This window comes from Puma concolor, chromosome B1, assembly GCF_028749965.1.
Source record: "Puma concolor isolate L17-30 chromosome B1, mPumCon1.1.hap2, whole genome shotgun sequence".
In the NCBI taxonomy this organism is placed as follows: domain Eukaryota; kingdom Metazoa; phylum Chordata; class Mammalia; order Carnivora; family Felidae; genus Puma; species Puma concolor.
This window is the reverse complement of record NC_141670.1, coordinates 103,141,770-103,162,131: the sequence shown is the minus strand read 5'-3', so window position 1 is coordinate 103,162,131 and position 20,362 is coordinate 103,141,770. Positions and strand designations below refer to the sequence as shown.

The window sequence follows — 20,362 nt, the reverse complement described above, 5'->3', positions numbered from 1 at the left end:
GGACATTTCATATTTAAAACACTAAATAATACTCTGATTGATATAGTTTTAGCTGACCTAATCTAAATTCATTATGCATTTGAAATTTGGACTCTGATACAAGTTAATAATGTGATTAGATACATTTTGTTAAATTTTTCAAAATATTATAAAGGCTTCTTCATTTTTTCTTCCTCTTCCTATCCTTTTGTTGTATTTGTAGTTGAGAGTAATTAAAATGAAATTATGCTTTATTTATTCACTTCCTTCAGAGTATAGAGAATAGCAGCTTACCCATATTTTGAAGTCACTAATCAACAATGTTACTATGGCTAAGTATAATTAGAGTAATTTTTGTATCATTCCTGGCTCTCTTTACTTGTTTCTGTCAACTTTTTTTTGTTGCTGGTGTAAGAAAAAGGCTGGTAGAAGTTAACTACATTTATTAGCTTTCATATACAGGTAGTAATTGCGTCTGCCTGCTTAGATAATCAGTTGTGAAACGGTGACTGAGAATGGCATGGTGTATCTTTTCCCTGTAACTTTGAGGCTATTTAAATGAAGAGTTAAACCTTACATTTGCTAGTTTTTAAAAGAGTAATCATACTGAGTCTTGAGATTCTTGTCAGATGCTTGAGATTCTCTAGGACTGGTTGATTGAGAGTAGTGCATTGGAAAAAACATCTTTAGGCTACTCTTAATTACAGATACATATTAGGAGGAAAAAGACAGTTGGCATTTGCACAAAGTTGAGAATGGTTCTCTTAAGGGAGTGCTTCTACAACTTGTAAACTGATATTGCACATAGGAAATATTTGTGCCAATTTTTTTGTACAATTATGTGTGCACAGGGGTAAGGGAGCCTCTGAGGGCTGAGGGGGTCAGTATTTCAAGCATACTTACTGTGAATTCTTTTAAGATGACTGAGAGGAAAAATAGACTTAAGTCTTAGACATTAGCAAAATATAATTCAAATATATTTAAAAATTTTTTCAGAGATTCAAGCGTTTGAAAAGACATGCCCAGAGCAGGATGAATTTTGAACTAACCATATAATAATGACCATTGTGTTAGTGTGCTTAGAAGGGCAGCCCTTCAAGAAAAGAAGTGAAATAATCTATGCTTTTCTGTTTTTGTTTAGAATGGGGCTATGTTGTTTGCTAACTGTCATTACATAAGGAACATCTGTTTAGAAACTATCATCACATATATAAGTTACAGTTGAAAATGATGAAAGTAGATACCATTGAGTCCGGGGGAGAAGAAAAGACATGGGAATCATCTTTAATATTTAAAAACTGTCATTTAGAGAGTAGACTTATAGTTTTGCACTGGAAAGCAAAATCAGGATGGATACTCTATGAAGATGGAACTTGCCTCCTTTAGAGCTGTCCAAAATGAGAAAGGTCACCTATTAGGTAGCAAGCTCCCCTCTTTGGGGTGTATTTATATAGTGTCTGGTCACCATTTTTTAGGGTTTCCTTCTTTGGGTGGTGATGGAGGTTGTTTACAGTACAAATTTTTAATGATATATATATTTTTTTAGGTTCTTAATTTTTATGTTTTCACTAACTAGGTTACACTCCTGCCATTAAAGGACAGCTCTTACATGTTGATGCCACCACCAGCATGCAATACCGCACCCTCTTAGAAGCAGAAATGTTAGCAGTAAGTCTAGAGTATACATTGATATGTATACATATATAAAATATGAATTTGATTTTAATTTTTAATACAAAATTTTAATGACCAGGAAGTCATTAAATGGTTCACCTCATTCAAGAACCACCAAGTGCTCTTGGCCCTATTTTGTGAAGCGGAGTAGATTTCCAGTGCTGTGGACTGTGTTTGACATCTCTCTTTTGCTCTGCTTCTGCTTTTGGGCTAAGTGAATATAAGGCGCAGTGCTAACATGGTTTTGGTCTTTAGAAATATGAAAAGTTGTTACAATATTATTTTTAAACTTCATTTTATGACTAGACTAATTCCTATGTTGTAAATAAGATAATCTTTCACTATGTTTCTGGCCCCATTGGATTCTTTCTTATGGCTTAATACGTCATTTTGCTTTTTACTTGGTGAATGAGGTAAAAAGAAGAAAATTTTATTGATACCCTAGAGTGCTCCATATTATAAAGAATATATGAATGTTTATGATTAAAATCACAGATTGGAGACTTGTTTCATTAATCAGGCAGATTCTTTATCAGGGACACTAAAAATAATATCAAAAGCCACTATCTAGAATGGCTGATATTAAGAGAGGATTCTTTTATAAGATGGTATCATTGGGTCCTTAATTGTTTAAAAAAAAAGCATCTATATTTATAGATGATATATATGTAAAGTAAGAGGAGAATTTTACAATTACCAAGATTATAATGAATATCATAAATGTATATTAAACTGGCATATTCAGCATTTTAATGAATTCCTGAGCTCTTGCTGGTAAATAGTGCTGCAATAATGCTTTTCCTGGTCAGGCAGCTCTTGCCCAACTTTGATAGGTGTAATACATAACAAAGCACCATGTCAGATCAATAATTACCAAACTTCCAAATGGGAACCTGGGAGGCACTGGTGACCACACATCTGTGTGATAGTATATGCATTGTGCTCCACATCCCCAACCCTGAGACTCACATAACCGATTAGATTTAAGGAGGAATGAAGGATATTGGCTATTACTCTGTTAGTTTAGCTAGAGTACAGTATCAAAACTGTAGTCTGATTTGTTGTTCTTAAAGTTTTCTGGCCACATCATGGCTTAGTATTTCAAGGAGCTGGATGTAACCATGGATACTGATGTTTAGTCACATTAATATTAAAATCTTTGAGGGATCTTCTGTTCATCTCAGCAGGAAAATAAGTTTTAATTACTCACTAGTGTGTGTGTGAGTTTATTTCTAGTGCTGTTCACACAATATCACATTATAAGCTCTAACATTCTTACTTAACGTTTTGTTTGCAGTTCCACATCAATGCCAGTTACCCCCGAATATGGAACATGCCACAGACATGGCAGTGTGAATTAGAAGTTTATAAAGCCACCTACCACTTCATCTTTGCACAGAAGAACTTCTTTACTGGTAACTTTCTAATAAATGTAAATACAGTGAAATTTATCACAGTGAACTTTTTTATATTCAGTAAGTTTTGCTTTTAGATTCAACATGGGGATTTGATGATAGAGTTCATAGTTTATTTTACACTTCTTTTTGAGCTAAGCAATATAAAAGGGAAAATTTAAATATATTTTGTTTTTTCTTTTACCTCAAACAAGGAAAAGATGAACCCAAAATTGGGCTTAGGAAAAAAAATGAAAGAACTCATCTTAGGTGCTTTGTGTCAGTCTAGTGGGGAATAATTTGGGGAGGATGAATTAATTTCTTTCTTTACCTGAATTAGGCATCAGCATGGTTTCATTATTTTGTTTCAATTATTGTAATCTACAAAAGGTATATTCAAATAGTCAAGTATGTTGTTTTTTAATTTTTCTTTAAGTATGGTTGACACGTTACATTTGTTTTGGTATACAACATGGTGATTCAACAACTCTATATATTATGCTGTGCTCACCGCAAGTGTAGCTACACTTTGTCACCAATGATATTAGAATGCCGTTGACTGTATTACCTTTGCTGTGCCTTTCATTCTCATGACTTGCTCATTCCATTACTAAAAGCCTGTAACTCTCACTCCCCTTCAACTATTATCCTCATCTCTTTACCCCCTTCCCCTCTGGCAGCCATCAACTTGTTTTCTGTAGTTATGGATCTGTCTCTGCTCTTTGTGTTTGTTTGTTAGATTCCACATGCATATGGTATTTGTCTTTCTTTGTCTGATTTATATCACTTAGTGTATACCCTCTAAGTCTGCCTATTTTGCTACAAGTGACAAAATTTAATTCTTTTTTATGGCTGTGTAATATTCCTCTGTGTGTGTGTGTGTGTGTGTGTGTGTGTACACCCCAGATCTTTATTCATCTATTGTGGGCACTTAGTTTGCTTTGATTTCTTGGATATTGGAAATAAAGCTGCAATAAACATAGGGGTGCTATGAGTTATGTTTTCATTTTCTTTGAGTAAATACCCAGTAGTGGAATTACTGGATCATATGATATTTCTATTTTTACGTTTTTGAGGAACCTCCATACTGTTTTCCACAGTGGCTGTACCAATTTACATTCCCATACCACCAAGGGTATGTTATTTTGTATCTGGAGCCGCTACTTACTCCTTTCTGTTGGCATGGATATTGAGTTAATGTTATCGTTAGTTGGAAAAAATTCCTTTATTTCTTGAAGCATATTATAATAGCTACTCATATTATATGGGTAGGGAACATACCTATATGGGTGTGGGTTTAGGAACATGTTGTCTTGGTCTCTAACAGAAATATAACTACATAAAAATAAGTTTTATTTATAGAACCTTCCCATAAAAAGTTTAGATAAACAAAATTGGCGTGATTTGCCAGGGTCAGTGGCTACCCCAGAGCATCTAATATTTGCTTTACTGACTGCTGCATTTATTGATCCATCCATCACTCCCTCTTAGTCATCTGATTAAATATCTATATTACAAGCATCTGATCTGTTCTGTGTACTATTAGATAATTAGGGATTTAGTATTAAGGTATTCATAGATAGTCTGGCCCTGACTTTATTTACTAGCAATATAATGTTGGCCAAATTATCTAATTATTTAACCTTCTGTTTCCTTATCTGTGAAGTAGAGATAATAATTTCTACCCTAATTTTGCTATTGCTAGAGTTTGGAAATTTTATAATGCCATTATTACAATTTGTTCAATCGTAAGTCTTTTATATTCGTTTTCTAGTTTGACTGGGAACTTTGTTATGAGGACTTGATGGAATGCTTCTGCATTCTTGGAGTTATAGAATTCTTCAAGGCTTAAGTCAGAGTGCCAATAGTAGAAATTATAACAAAATCCCTGGCAAGTTAAACTTTTCTCAGTGAAGTTGAACATTGACTAAGTACTCCTCAATTCAGATTTATGAAAAAAAAAATAGTTAAAACTTAATAGTGCATCTTATATATCTCTGTTCTAAGAAATTTGCATATTGTTGAATCCTTATAATAATTCCTGAGATCGATATTATTGTTATCCTTGTTTTACAGATGAGGAAAGTAAGTTACAGTGTGGTCAAACAGTTTGTTCAGGGTCATACAACTAGTAAGTCTGTCAAGCTAGTATTCCAACCCAGGTAGTCTGGCTCAAGAATATGTTATATATATAGCTTCTTCGGCTGTAGCCATTTCCCTTTCACTTAAGATTTTGTATTTTTTAACTTTGCTAAGCTTTTATTTAAAAAAAAAAAAAGTTTATTTACTTTGAGAGAGAGAGAGAGAAAAGAGAAAGGGCAGAGAGAGATGGAGAGAGAGAACCCTGCACAGGCTCCATGCTGTCAGTACATAGCCCAATGTGGGGCTCCATTCCATGAATAGCGATATTATGCCTTGAGTTGAAATCAAGAGTCAGATGCTTAACTGACTGAGCCACCCAGGCATGCCACTTTGTTAACCTTTTAAAATAGATTCCTATTTTCAAGCATTTAATCCTTCACATTTCACATTCTTAGACATTAGCAGTACTAAAAATAGTTTGATTAGATTATTCCTCAAGATACAAAATTTTTAATTTTGGAGTAACACTTTCGTTTAGACTGAGCATTGTATTAGTCACTTTTAAACAGCCAAGTACACATTTCACAAATTACAATCATCTTTTCCCTAAATTATTTTCTTTATCTCTAATCTTTAACTTCATACCTATTGCAATTCATTTTTTTTTTCTACAATTTATTTGGAGAAATTTAAAGAAAACAGAAAGGTACAAAACGTAAGTTCTCATATCGCAGAGTTTATAGCTCTAACATTTAGTCATATTTCTTCTATTGCTTTCTAGAATCCTTTAAAAACTAATTTATTCTTTAATAAGGATGACTATTGTAGAGTAGTATAGGTTTAGCCTGGGAGTAAACATACTTAGTCATAGTGTTTGAATTGCTTTTCTCTTCACTCAGTTTTATATTTCCCTATTGACAGAATTCTGTAGAAAGCACCTTATCTAATTTGGAATGAGGGAATGCCTGATATTCCTCAATAACCATTCTTAGGCCAATTATTAGTGAGACATAGTTGTTCTTAAGAGATTTCAGCATGGGACAAAGATAGCTTCATGATAAGTATAATAAAGAGTCTCAGGAATAAAAGATATAAAACAAAGGCACAAGTGAATTCTGTTCTGGTAACATCAAAAGTGATTTAGATTTACTCTGATAAGAGGGAGAAGAAAACAATATTAACAATTATTGCAAAGCTGCAATACAATTGACTGACATTTCATAGGGTGTTTGTCCAACAACCTAATTATAAAGTGAGTTTTTCCACATGAACATTTAGATTACCAACTTAATAACTTATTTTTTTAAATTTTTATTTAAATTCCAGTTAATATACAGAGTAATATTAGTTTCAAGTGTACAATATAGAGATTCAGCACTTTCATACAATACCCGGTGCTCATTACAAACTTAATAACTTATAAAAATGTGGTGTCTAAATAAGTAAAGCAGTCCTCATGAAAGTGCTTCCTTTTTTATTTTTATTATTTTTTTTAATGTTTATTTTTAAGACAGAGATAGAACATGAGTGGGGGAGGGGCAGAGGGAGAGGGAGACACAGAATCTGAAGCAGGCTCCAGGCTCTGAGCTGTCAGCACAGAGCCTGACATGGGGCTCAAACTCACAAACCATGAGATCATGACCTGAGCCAAAGTATGATGCTTAACTGAGCCACCCAGGCACCCCTCTGCCTTTTTTAAATTAAATTATTTCATAAGATCCATCTGCTAATGAGAGCAGCTTTTGGTTTAAAGAGAAATATATAGGGGCATCTGGGTGGCTCAGGTGGTTAAGCCTCCAACTCTTGATATCAGCTCAGCTCTTGATTTCAGTATCCTGAGTTCAAGCCCTGCACTGGGCTCTGTGCTAGGGTGAAGCCTACTTAAAAAAAAAGAGAGAGAAATAGCAGTAGAGGCTCCTAGTAGAAATATTTTATTACCATAGTTCTTAATATTTATGAGTAAAGGTATTTATTTGGTGGTAAGGTAACCATATTGAAGAAAACCTTGAAATTTCAAATAAAATATTGAAGAAAAAACTAATAACACTTGATAAGATAGAAACTGGCTAATAACTTTATATAAAACTACATTGGTTTCCTGAGGTGATTATTGGATTATCTGAGTTTATGTTTGTTGGACTATCAGTATATCTCATTCTTTTTTTTTTTTTTAATTATAAAATTTAATTTATTTTTAAATTTACATCCAGGTTAGCATCTAGTGCAACTTGATTTCAGGAGTAGATTCCTTAATGCCCCTTACCCATTTAGCCCATCCCCCCCCTCCCACAACCCTTCCAGTAACCCTCTGTTTGTTCTCCATATTTAAGAGTCTCTTATGTTTTGTCCCCCTCCCTGTTTTTGTATTATTTTGCTTCACTTCCCTTATGTTCATCTGTTTTGTATCTTTTTTAAATTTTTTTTTTTTCAACGTTTATTTATTTTTGGGACAGAGAGACAGAGCATGAACGTGGCAGGGGCAGAGAGAGAGGGAGACACAGAATCGGAAACAGGCTCCAGGCTCTGAGCCATCAGCCCAGAGCCCGACGCGGGGCTCGAACTCACGGACCGCGAGATCGTGACCTGGCTGAAGTCGGACGCTTAACCGACTGCGCCACCCAGGCGCCCCATCTGTTTTGTATCTTAAAGTCCTCATATGAGTGATGTTATATATTTGTCTTTCTCTGACTAATTTTGCTTAGCATAACACCCTGTTCTTCCATCCACGTAGTTGCAAATGGCAATATTTCATTCCTTTTGATTGCTGAGTGATACTCCATTGTATATATTTACCACATTTTCTTTATCCATTCATCCATTAATGGACATTTGGGTTCTTTGCATACTTTGGCTATTGTTGATAGCGCTGCTATAAACACTGGGGGTGCATGTGTCCCTTCGAAGCAGCATACCTGTATCCCTTGGATAAATCCCTAGTAGTGCAATTGCTGGGTTGTAGGGTAGTTGTATTTTTAGTTTTTTGAGGAACCTCCATGCTGTTTTCCAGAGTGGCTGCACCAGCTTGCATTCCCACCAACAATGCAAAAGAGATCCTCTTTGTCCGCATCCTCGCCAACATCTGTTGTTGCCTGAGTTGTTAATGTTAACCATTCTGACAGGTGTGAGGTGGTATCTCATTGTGGTTTTGATTTGTATTTCCCTGATGATGAGTGATGTTGACCATGTTTTCATGTGTCTGTTAGCCATTTCGATGTCTTCTTTAGAGAAGTATCTATTCATGTCTTTTGCACATTTCTTTATTGGATTATTTGTTTTTTTGGGTGTTAAGTTTTATAAGTTCTTTATAGATTTTGGATACTAGCCCTTTATCTGATATGTCATTGGCAAATAACCTTCTCCCATTCCATCAGTTGCCTTTTAGTTTTGCTTATTGTTTCCTCCACTGTGCAGAAGGTTTTTATTTTGATAAGGTCTCAATTATCATGCTCTTGTTAAAGATGGCTAGAGTTTTCTTTCAGCAGAGAGGATACCAAAGAGTATACTTATTTTAGATAGGGTGAATATGATGAACTTGAGTAAAAGTTCAGAACTAAAAATATTTATGAAGAAGAAAAGTGAGAAAATAAGCTTGATGAATGATAAGTTTATATTGTAGAGTCAATTCCATTGATGACTTTTGGGTATCTCTCAATTGCTAACCATTGTGCTGAAGAATAAAGTAAGAAAATTGGGATGGAGTCATGTTAGGTAGGGTGGCATATGGCAGTAAAAGTTTAGAAGTAAGCATAGATAATGCAGTATGATGAACCACTGTGATTGCTTGTTAAGTGAAGTAAAAATATATTTAAAGTGAAAGTGTCAAGTGGAATCTTCCTTTATTCATAGAACAGATTAATTGCCATATGCCTTTTATTGATGATATAATAAAACTGCATATTATTAATTTAAATCATTGGCATTTGTAAGAACTTTAAAAAAAAACTTATAAACTTTTGACCTAGTCATTCTACTTCTGGAATCTATACTAACAAAGTAATCCTGAATATGTAAAATATCTTGCATGAGAATAGAAATAAAATTATATAAAACACAAAAATTTGGAAAGGAATCTAAATATTCAAGATTATTAAATGGTTGAGTAAATCCTAGTAAATCTCTTTAATGAACTCTCATTAAAATTTTTGTTAATGTGAATGGAACTGGAAGGTATTATGCTGAGTGAAATAAGTCAGAGAAAGACAGGTATCATGTTTTCACTTATATGTGGATCATGAGAAACTTAACAGATGACCATGGGGGAAGGGAAGGCTGTAAAAATAGTTACAAACAGAGAGAGAGGGAGGAAAACTACAAGAGACTCAAATACAGAGAACGAACTGAGGGTTGATGCTGGGGAGGTCGGGAAGATGGGAAAATGGGTGATGGGCATTGAGGAGGGCATTTGTTGGGATGAACACTGGGTTTTGTATGTAAGTGATGAACCATGGGAATCTACCCCAAAAACCAAGAGCAAGCTTTACACACTGTATATTAGCCAATTTGACAATATTATACTAAACACACACACACACACACACACACACACACAGCCTGTATATAAAATTAAACATGAAAAAAATGCCTGGCTAATAAAAGCAGAGTACTGTTTCTGGCAGAAGCATTATTTTCCATTGTAAATACTATGGTTATTAACTCCTTGTGTGATTGTTGGCATCTTTTCATTTTTTTGGAGGATATTTTCAATAATTTTGTTTCTGTCTGACTACCCTTACATGACTTTGTAATGCTATTTGGGGGAAATTATGGGAGCTGAGAGGCTCTAATAGAGAATATAAAAAGCATAATCTCAGAGTGTTTTAACAATGTTGTCATTGGTATTTTCAAAATGCTGTTTCTGGTGTGTTTTAGCTACATACACAAATTGTGACATTCTCTGAGAAATGTATTATATTTTATAATGTTATAAGCAAAGAGTCACTGACTTGGATTTTATTACAAATATATTGACATTATATTATAAAAAAGATTTTGTTAATGTGTATGAAATAACATGGAAAAATTTTGAGTTCAGTGAGAAAAAGCAATATATAAAATATGGACATCTAAGATAGTATAAAAATGTACATAGAAAAGAACTAGAAGGAAACATATGCACAATGATGGATATTTGGGTGTGGATTACCAGGTGATTCTTTTTTCTTTTGTCTTCTAAAGTTTCTTTAAAAAATAATAGTTATATGAAATGCATAAAATTTCTCTTATCTGGAACTGTAATTGGTAGGTAAACATTGGTTTACTGTTAATCATTTAGCTGTATCTTAATCATCTTTTAATATTTCAGCATAAAACTTCTTCTTACAAAAGAAAATTTATTTTTGTCTGGTGTTAGAATATTTATATTTTGTTGTCTGAATTTCAATTAATTTTGCTTTCTGTCTCCCACTCCCATAATTTTAGATTTAATTCAAGACTGGTCTAGTGATAGTGCTCCAGACATTTTTTCATTTGTGCCATATACATGGAATTTTAAAATCATGTTTCATCAATTTGAAATGATTTGGGCTGCTAATCAACACAATTGGATTGATTGTTCCACTAAACAACAAGAAAATGGTAAGAACATGAAAATTAAGTATTCTGTTCATTAAGACAAATGCCAAAAAAGGAAATTGATGTTGAATTTATAGTTTTAATGGAAACTAGAATTGATCTTTTTTCCATTGTCTTATAATACTTTCAGGGAACTATTTCAGAGTTTGTATTAGACTGAGCATATTGTCTTTAATTTTTTTAGGTATGTATTTAAGGCAATTTTGATTTCAAGTTTTATTGAAGTTAATTTTTTTTTCTCTTTTTGTTAGTGTATCTGGCAGCCTGTGGGGAAACATTAAACATTGATTTCTCTTTGCCTTTTACGGACTTTGTTCCAGCTACGTGTAACACCAAGTTCTCTTTAAGAGTACGTATAATTGCATACATTCCTTATTCCACAGGTTTATTAGTAAGTTTGATTTCCCAAAGCTTACCTTTACTTTTCCCTGCCTATCCCATTGCCATCCTCTAGTATTTTAGCTTTCCACCATTGTTTATGAGCTTCATTGTCACAGAAATGCTGCTGCTTCACTTTTGTAGTCAACTGTGATGTTCTGTCATTCTCCTAAGTTTCCCAACTTCCCCTGAGGAGTTGGGCAATAAAAAGAAAATTCCAAGTTGATTATTTTCTTACCGTTCATTTCTAACCCTTGTGGCTAACCTACATGTTCTTTTGAAAACCCCCTCTAATGTTTACAGTGTATGAACTAGATTTTACACTTCCCTGTATTCCGTTACTAATTGTAAACATGAATTCAGGGAATAGCCACAAATACCTTTTTTCCTTTTATATGAAAGGCAGCTCTAATGTTAAAAATTCTGTGGAACACCTCATTTTAGCATATGGGCAATCAGAAGTTGTTGTATTGCTGGAGGTGTGGTGGTAAAAAAAATAGCAACAACAATAATAAGAACTGCTAACACCTATTAAACATTTTCTGTGTTCTGGACACTATTCCAAGTGCTTTATGTGTATTAACTCATTTCATTCTCAGAACAATCCACTTGAGGTAGTTGTTTTACCTGCATTTATGAAATAGGAAACTGAGAAGCTGAGTTTATGTAACTTGTCATGTGACTAGTGAATGGCTGAGTTGGAATTTGAATCCAAGTGGTAAAGTTTAGGGCTCCATTCTCTTAACCACTCTGCTATGCTGCCTGTTAAGAAATCAGGCATCAGGAGCATTTGGGTGGCTCAGTAGGTTAAGCATCTGACTTCGGCTCAGGTCGTGATCTCAGGGTTCATGAGTTCGAGCCCCATATCGGGCTCTGTGCTGATAGCTCAGAGCCTGGAACCTGCTTCAAATTCTGTGTCTCCCTCTCTCTCTTTGTCCCTCCCCCACTCATACTCTGTCTGTCTCTAAATTAAACTAAATAAATAATTAAAAAAAATTAAAAACAAAAAAGGAAATCCGGCATCATGGCACCCTGATGTTTATTGCAACATTATTACAATAACCAAATTATGGAAAGAGCCTACATGTCCATTGACTGATTAATGGATAAAGAAGTTGTGGTATATATCTACAGTGGAATATTACTCAACTATAAAAATGAGTGAAATCTTGCCATTTGCAATGACATGGATGGAGCTAGAGTGTATTAATGCTAAGCAAAGTAAGTCAGAGGAAGACAAATACCATATGATTTCACTCATGTAGAATGTAAGAAACAAACATATGAACAGAGGGGGAAAAAAGGAGAGGCAAACCATAAAACAGACTCTTAACAATAAAGAAGGGAGGGTTGCTGGAGGGGAGGTGGGCAGGAGAATGGGCCAAACTGGTGATGGGAATTAAGGATGGTACTTCTGATGAGCACTAGGTATTATTACCTGTAAGTGATGAATCACTAAATTCTACTCCTGAAACTAATATTACACTATATGTTAACTAACTGGAGTTAAATTTTTTTTTTAATGTTTATTTATTTTTGAGACAGAGAGAGACAGAGCCTGGGGAGACAGAGAGACAGACAGACAGACAGACAGGGGAGGGTCAGAGAGAGAGGGAGACACAGAATCTGAAACAGGCTCCAAGCTCTGAGCTGTCAGCACAGAGCCCGACACAGGGCTTGAACTTACAGACCACAAGATCATGACCTGAGCTGAAGTCAGACGTTCAACCGACTGAGCCACCTAAGCGCCCCAACTAACTGGAGTTTAAATAAAAACTTGAATAAAATAAAATAAAATTCTTTAATAATAAAAGCTGAAAAAAAAGAAAGAGAGAGGGAGAGGGAGAGAGAGAGAAAGAAAGAAAGAAAGAAAGAAAGAAAGAAAGAAAGAAAGAAAGAAAGAAAGAAAGAAAGAAAGAAAAAGAAAGAAAGCAAAGCAAAGAAGTCAAGCATGTCAGGCTGACTGCTTGAACAAGATTAGGGCACCGACCTATAAGGAAAAAAGTGAAGCCAAATGAAGATCCTTTGGGGTATCAATTCAGAATTCTTCTCCTTAAAAAAAAAAATGTTTATTTATTTATTTTGAGTCATAGGAGAGCACAAATTGGGGAGGGGCAGAGAGGAAATCACAAGCAGGTTCTATACTTACAATCGTAAGATCATGACCTATGTTGAAATCAAGAGTCTGGCACTCAGCCAACTGAGCCACCCAGGCACCCCTTCAATTCAGAATTCTTAAAAGCCAATTGATGAACCAAGACTTAACTAGAATCAAGAGACAATTATATTTTAAAAATTAATAAAATGCAGAACATATACCACCTGAATTTAGCTGGTTTAAAAAAATTTTTTTTTTACTGAATTACATGTGAAATACCCATGGATACCATCAAAGATCATCTTTTTTACTATTTTGTGGAAACCATGCTATTTATTTCCTTGATTTTCTTAACTTATCAGAATTTACTTATAGTCCATATAAAATCTTAACTGTTATTTAATTGACCGTTCATTGTAAAATCTGCCTTTTGTATTTCTTTTGTATTCTGAAGATTATTATAGATAGGTTTGGCTATAATTAGAAATTTAACATCTTTGTGTACCTGTTGTGTTACTTTGGCTTATAATAAATTCTTTTTTAGGGAGAAGATGTTGATCTTCATTTATTTCTACCAGATTGCCACCCTAGTAAATATTCATTATTTATGCTGGTGAAGAATTGCCACCCAAACAAAATGACTCATGATACCGGTATTCCTGCTGAGTGTCAAAGTGGGCAGAAAACTGTTAAACCAAAATGGCGGAACATTACACAAGAAAAGTGAGTATTTTGTGTTTGTATGTGGAGAAATTATTCTTATGATTCTTTCAAAGAATAATGATAAAAGTTGATTATCTGTAACTAGCGTTTGGATACAATTAAAGGAATAAGTACCTGACTAGAACTTAATTTTTTGTTCTTCACAGAGCTGGTTGGGTTGAATGCTGGACTGTCCCAAGTGTCATGCTCACAATTGATTATACATGGCATCCAATTTATCCGCAAAAAGCAGATGAGCAGCTAAAGCAATCGTGTAAGTGTTTTTGTATAATTTGTACTTTGAAACATCTGGTTTTATGATTGATAACTATTAAAGGTATAAGAAATTGTTTTTAATTTTGGAAATGCATCTGTTCTTTTGTCATAATTGTATACATTTAAAAATCTGTTAAGTAATTGTGGCATAATTATAACTAACTTTCATTGAGTATTTACTGTGTATCAACTGCAATAAAACCTTGGTTTGTGAGCGTAATTCATGATTGTAATCCAAAGCACTTGTATATCAAAGAAATACAAGAAATAATGGAAACTTAGATGATTCGTTTCACAACCCAAAAATATTCATATAAAAATGATTGCAGTATTGTAATTTTGTAATACAAACTATTAACGAAAATACAAAATTTAAAGAGAAATAATTTGGCTGGTGTGAGGGAGACAAGAGAGAGGAGGGTTATTGTGTAGGATGACTTTCACTATCAGTAACAGAATCACTATTATTGGCTTAACGGAATATTTTTCTGAAAAGGGTCATTGTATACACTTGCATGGATGTTGACTATAGCACAGTATTAATAAACTCTTGTCATATATCGTATTTAATGCAACTGGTAATACGGCAGCAGAGGGAAGGGTTCATATCTGCAGGCAGCCTGATCTAGAATGAAGCAAAGCATTCCCAAGCTTACTCTTGAATGGAAAAGCAAAGGACTGTCCATAGGTGCTTTGAAGTGACAAAAAATACACTAGTGCCAGTTGTGGGTACCTTCCAACTTGCTGAAAAATCACTGATTGCTGCCAAACATCGTGGCCTGAGACCAAGCACCAAGCATCCGAGCATGGGAGATGATCACTCACAATCCCGCAGAGAGGGAGAGAGAGAGAAGAACCATTGACTCAGTTGTGATCATGTGACATTTGGCATCACATGCTACTCATATTGTAAGACATCGTTCATTTATCAAGTTAAAATTTATTAGAAATGTTTGCTCATCTTGCAGAATACTGGCAGAGCAAGTTATTTGCAATCCAAGGTTTTACTGTACTAGATAAGCTATTTCCTGGTTTACATTATCTCATTTAATCCTTATAACAACTCTGTGAGATAAATGTTATTATTGTCATCGTAGAGTTGAACAAATAATGCTTAGAGAAAGTAAATAATTTTTTCAAGTTCTACCAACTAGAAACAGAAGAGCTGTAATATCAAATAAGGTGCATGTGAGTATATACATAAACCACTTGGTTTCATGAAATGTTATTTTTTTTTGAAATGTTAGTTTTTTTTTAAATATACTTTCACAATTATATCATTTCATAATTATTCCAAACTGGAATTAGAATCACGTGATTTTTAATTTGTATTTTTCCAGTGAGTTAAGAGTTAAAGAATAGTTTTCATAATTGTTCTTATGTTTGGTGCTTGATAATGTCACACTGTATTTGAATTAAAAAAAAAAAAATTAAGTTTATTTATTGTGAGAGAGTGGGAGAGGAGCAAAGAGAAAGAGGGAGAGACAGAATCCCAAGCAGGCTCTGCACAGTGCAGAGCCTGTTGCAGGGCCTGAACCCATGAAACCGTGAGATCATGACCTGAGCTGAAACCAAGAGTCAGACACTTAATTGACTGAGCCACCCAGGTGCCCTGATAATGTCACGCTGTATTTGAATAGCTGTTTATGTGAAAACAACTTAGTACTTTAGTGCCCAAGTATAGTTAAAGCCTAATTGTGACCTGAATTTATATTGTAGGGACTCAAGGATGTTAATAGGAAATTTTCATTGATTCTGTGCCATCTGGTTATGTATTTCTACACATATTTCTGTGCAGTCTTCTATTGTGTATTCTTATTAGTCTTGCAGGTCTGTTTTCATTAGATATTATAGGTACTATATCAAAGATTGTTCATGAAAAATTGCAAAATAGAATCTCTTAGTGAATAGTTCCTTAAAGAACTTCTAAGAACTTCCCCTCCCCAAGGCATTCTTCTCTTTTTTCTTAATTTTTTCCAGTGTCAGAAATGGAAGAAACAATGCTATCTGTATTAAGGCCATCCCAGAAAACATCAGACAGAGTTGTTTCTTCTCCTTCTACTTCGTCACGCCCACCTATTGATCCCTCAGAACTTCCACCTGATAAACTTCATGTGGAAATGGAACTTTCTCCAGATTCTCAAATAACTCTATATGGACCATTATTAAATGCCTTCTTATGTATAAAGGTATGATTTTCAAAAGAAGTCACACATTTTTAAACATAGGTAAAACGGTTAATATCTAATTAAAATTGAGACCATTTGAAATAGCCAGTTAGATGGTTTAAAGTTGTTGAGGATATGTCATATATGTTGATTAGACTTGTGGTGTTAACTCAATTACAAATTCACTTATTAAAAATGGTGTACTTCTCAGTTGAGTTTTTGTTTTGTTTTTTTAGCATTGACTATATTCTAGGAATTGTACTAGTTGCAGGAGATAGAGATGATACAGCATTTTTTCTCAAGGAGGTAAGCTAGAGGATATAATAGGATAGACATATATAGGGACAAATTTTTAACATGTTGTAATATAAGAGCAAGAGAAGTACAAGAGAACCTTGTTATCTGAAAATAATAAAATCAGTGAATTAATTAAAAACAAACAACTTTATTTCATGCTAAACAATAAGCAAAGATATGTTTGGAGCACTTTCTTAACATTGAAGCAAATGTATGAAAATAAGGTTTTTTTCAGAGTATGACAAATTTAGGTTCTAAAGAAGTATGCCTTCTTTGAATAAAGACTGAATCAAATGTCAGTTCATTTTGGTATAATTTTTCCCTTGAAGTTGTATGCTTGCATAGTATGATAGCTCTTAAAGGTTGATCAAGCATGATCAAGGTCGATCAAGTAGAGAGGCTGTATTAAGATAAATATGTGAGCACTTTGTCAGTTTTCTACACATCACTCTTCTTTTGATATTCAAATCATGTTTTACAAAAGTCCCCAGCAAGTCATCAATAACTCTGATTTACTCATTTTTATAGGTAACTGCTCTAAGCCTTCTAGATCCGTACTTTAGCACTGATAGCTTTACCTGTGATTTGAGCGGTTGTCCAGCATCACGTTTAGCAACTTCATAAAATTCTGCGTTTTTCCAGGATTTTGCCAATTCACTTTGCTTTAGATTTTCATTATACTGTTCAATGTTCTACTACATCTGATAATCAAAGTGAGACTAACTGTCCAAACATTATCAATCATGAGCGTTAGAGTTACTTGTGGGATAGATTTTTGTGTGAGTCTAAATTTATCATTGTTTACTTATTTGCTTCCTTGTGTAATTTCATAACTGGAGGTTTGGATATTGAATGCTTAGGTAACAGGCAATCCGATAATGTACAGTGACAGGAGTAATTAATTCTGGAAAGGGTCTAGGATGATCAGGGTTATCAGGAAAGGACAATCAATGTTTGTTAATAAAGGCTCTCTGGAAGAAGTACTTACTAGCTGAACAGATTTTGTAGGTATCTAAAATTTTTATATTTGATATAATGTCTTATATTTACTAAAAACTACCCTAAAGCATCAGATGATATAACTTAAGATAAAAGATGCAAGGGACAACGTGTTTAATATTTGTGGAATCTAAGGTGTCTGGTTTTAGGAGAGATTCCTGAAGGAGTGGTTCTTCAGATTCAAAGGGGAGAAATACCACCCCCCACCCCACACACACATTTTTTTTTTTACCTTGTGACCATTGTTTGACCTAAAACATTCTTCACATATTTCTCCCAATATCTTATTTTCTTGGATTGCAGGTGAATAACTATGAAGGATTTAAAATGCATTTTTCATGTTAAAGTTTCCTTGAAGAGGCTGAACTATATTTTAATTTAAATGTAAGCAATGATTTAGTAAGTGAAGATGGTTATATTGTTATAATACGAGTTTTGAATACCAGCAAAGAGATATTGACACTGTTTTTTGCATTACTCTATGTATATGAGCCTCAATTTTTTTCTTCTAAAAATTCCATAGTAATATATATTCATCAAAAATAAGAGTACTGTAACAAAAATAAAGAGAAAGGAGTATATGCCTTCTTTGGACTTCTTTACAAATTCTATTCCATAAACGTAACCTCTGTTGATAGTTTGTTTTGATGCAGTCCTTTTCATACATTAAGATATAACAACTGTCTAGTATTGTCAAAAGTTTGTTGTACTAAACTTTGTGTTAGTATTTACATTCATCAAATTAACTCAGAACTTGTATGAAATGTCTACTAAAACATATTAAAATTTTTAAGGTTTTGAAATATTAAAAAATATATATATCTAAAATATGACAAACAAAAGGTTTTTTAAGCCAGTGAACTCTATGAACTCTTTATTAGGAATACAAGTAACTCCTTAAGTCTTTTTTTTTTTTTTTTCCTTCTTTCTTTTTTTCCCTTCCTCCTATATAGCTTAGGTGTCATGCTGGTATGGAGATATTATCTGATCTTAAATATCTCTCTTTAAATTACTTTTTTTTTTTTTTTTAATTTTTTTTTTTTTTTCCAACATTTATTTATTTTTCGGACAGAGAGAGAGACAGAGCATGAACGGGGGAGGGGCAGAGAGAGAGGGAGACACAGAATCGGAAACAGGCTCCAGGCTCTGAGCCATCAGCCCAGAGCCTGACGCGGGGCTCGAACTCCCGGACCGCGAGATCGTGACCTGGCTGAAGTCGGACGCCCAACCGACTGCGCCACCCAGGCGCCCCTAAATTACTTTTTAAACATTTGTTTTAATATATAACTTATATATTAGTGTCAGTGTTAGAATGTATGTATCTATAAATGAAAGAAAACAAAGAGAATGTGAAAATTCATGTAACTGAGATTGTATTTTCCTTAGTTACTAGATTTAAACATCAAGAAATTTTAAAGGATAGGTTAGGAAAAAAATGAATCATTTTATATTTGTTTGACTGTAAAACTGATTTCCAAAATCCATAAAAGAAACTAGGCTTACTATTATTATTACTAGGAACTCTGAGGAGAATATATACTAACATGCATTAAAATCAATGAGAATATTTTATGGAAATGTCTACATGTTCTGAATTGACTTCTCTTTTTACATTTTTTCTTAATGGAAGAATGGAAATCTGAATCTAAATACTGATAGCATGTCAGTGGTAGTCAGTAGTAACTGTGGATTAAGGGTGGGTATAGTATGTATGTTTTTCTTACTGAAAAAAAAGTTTTAGTGGTCTTAAACAGAAGCCTGGCTATCAAATTTCCATGAAAAAAAATTTGAATACTGGAAACTGAGTACCTGTAGATTTTTTTTCTCCCCCTGCATCTCTGAATTTATTAGCTGTCTTCTTTTAACTATTGTGATAATTCTTCTTTTTCTTCTTTTTTGAGAAATGAGTATCATTACATAAATATGAATGTTTAGGCTGGGGAAAAAATGGTAGTGTCCTGTTACTTGCAATAGTTACTTGACACTAATAATAAACTATCTCTAGGAAAATAAAATTTCATAGGACTCTTAAGTAGTTTGAAAATATAGCTTATTTTATCATTTTTAAATTCATTCATGCCACAAACTTGGCAAAGTAATATATTTTCCCAGTTAGGTAAGTCATTGTTTTGTTTTGTTTTTTTCCTAGTGTTGTTTTAAAGATGGTTTTAAAGATAGTTCAGTTTTGCATGCCACTTACCATAACATCGAAATGGAATTTTTATTTGTCTTTGTAAATATTTGTGTACATTTATTAATCTTAAAATACTATAAAAGTTTGCCATAATATATTACTACTTATACTTCAGTCAGCCTTTTGGTAATTTTTTTTTAGTGAATCCTTAAGAAATTAACCCTTACAGATGGAGTTCATATACTAAAAACAAAACAAAACAAAAACCTACAATGAAAACAAATAAAACTTCAATCACACACTCAACATTAAACATTTAACACAAGGCTAATGTTTTAAAGGAGTTATAATTTTATTACTATCTTTAATTTTTAAAATTTAAAAAAAAAATATTTATTTTGAGAGAGAGAGAAAGAGAGAGGGAGAGAACGAATGTGGGAGGGACGGAGAGAGGGAAAGAGAGGAAATCCCAAGCAGCCTCTGCACTGTCAGCGTGGAGCCCTATGCAGGGCTCGAACCCATGAACCATGAGATCCATAAATCATGAAGATCATGAGATCATGACCTGAGCCAAAATCAAGAGTCAGATGCTCAACAGACTGAGTCACGC

General features: G+C 33.7%; 1 protein-coding gene across 9 annotated transcripts in view; it reads left to right on the top strand.

Annotated features, from left to right (window-relative positions):
- BLTP1 (bridge-like lipid transfer protein family member 1) overlaps positions 1 to 20,362 on the top strand; it is a 214,370-nt gene that overhangs the window by 48,202 nt on the left and 145,806 nt on the right. For all 9 annotated transcript variants that reach the window (XM_086704284.1, XM_086704285.1, XM_086704289.1 and 6 more), the window contains 7 exons: positions 1,556 to 1,647; positions 2,951 to 3,068; positions 10,548 to 10,703; positions 10,952 to 11,049; positions 13,721 to 13,899; positions 14,046 to 14,152; positions 16,135 to 16,343. In XM_086704284.1, coding sequence (XP_086560410.1) covers positions 1,556 to 1,647; positions 2,951 to 3,068; positions 10,548 to 10,703; positions 10,952 to 11,049; positions 13,721 to 13,899; positions 14,046 to 14,152; positions 16,135 to 16,343 — 959 coding nt within the window. The remainder of the gene's footprint in view (positions 1 to 1,555; positions 1,648 to 2,950; positions 3,069 to 10,547; positions 10,704 to 10,951; positions 11,050 to 13,720; positions 13,900 to 14,045; positions 14,153 to 16,134; positions 16,344 to 20,362) is intronic.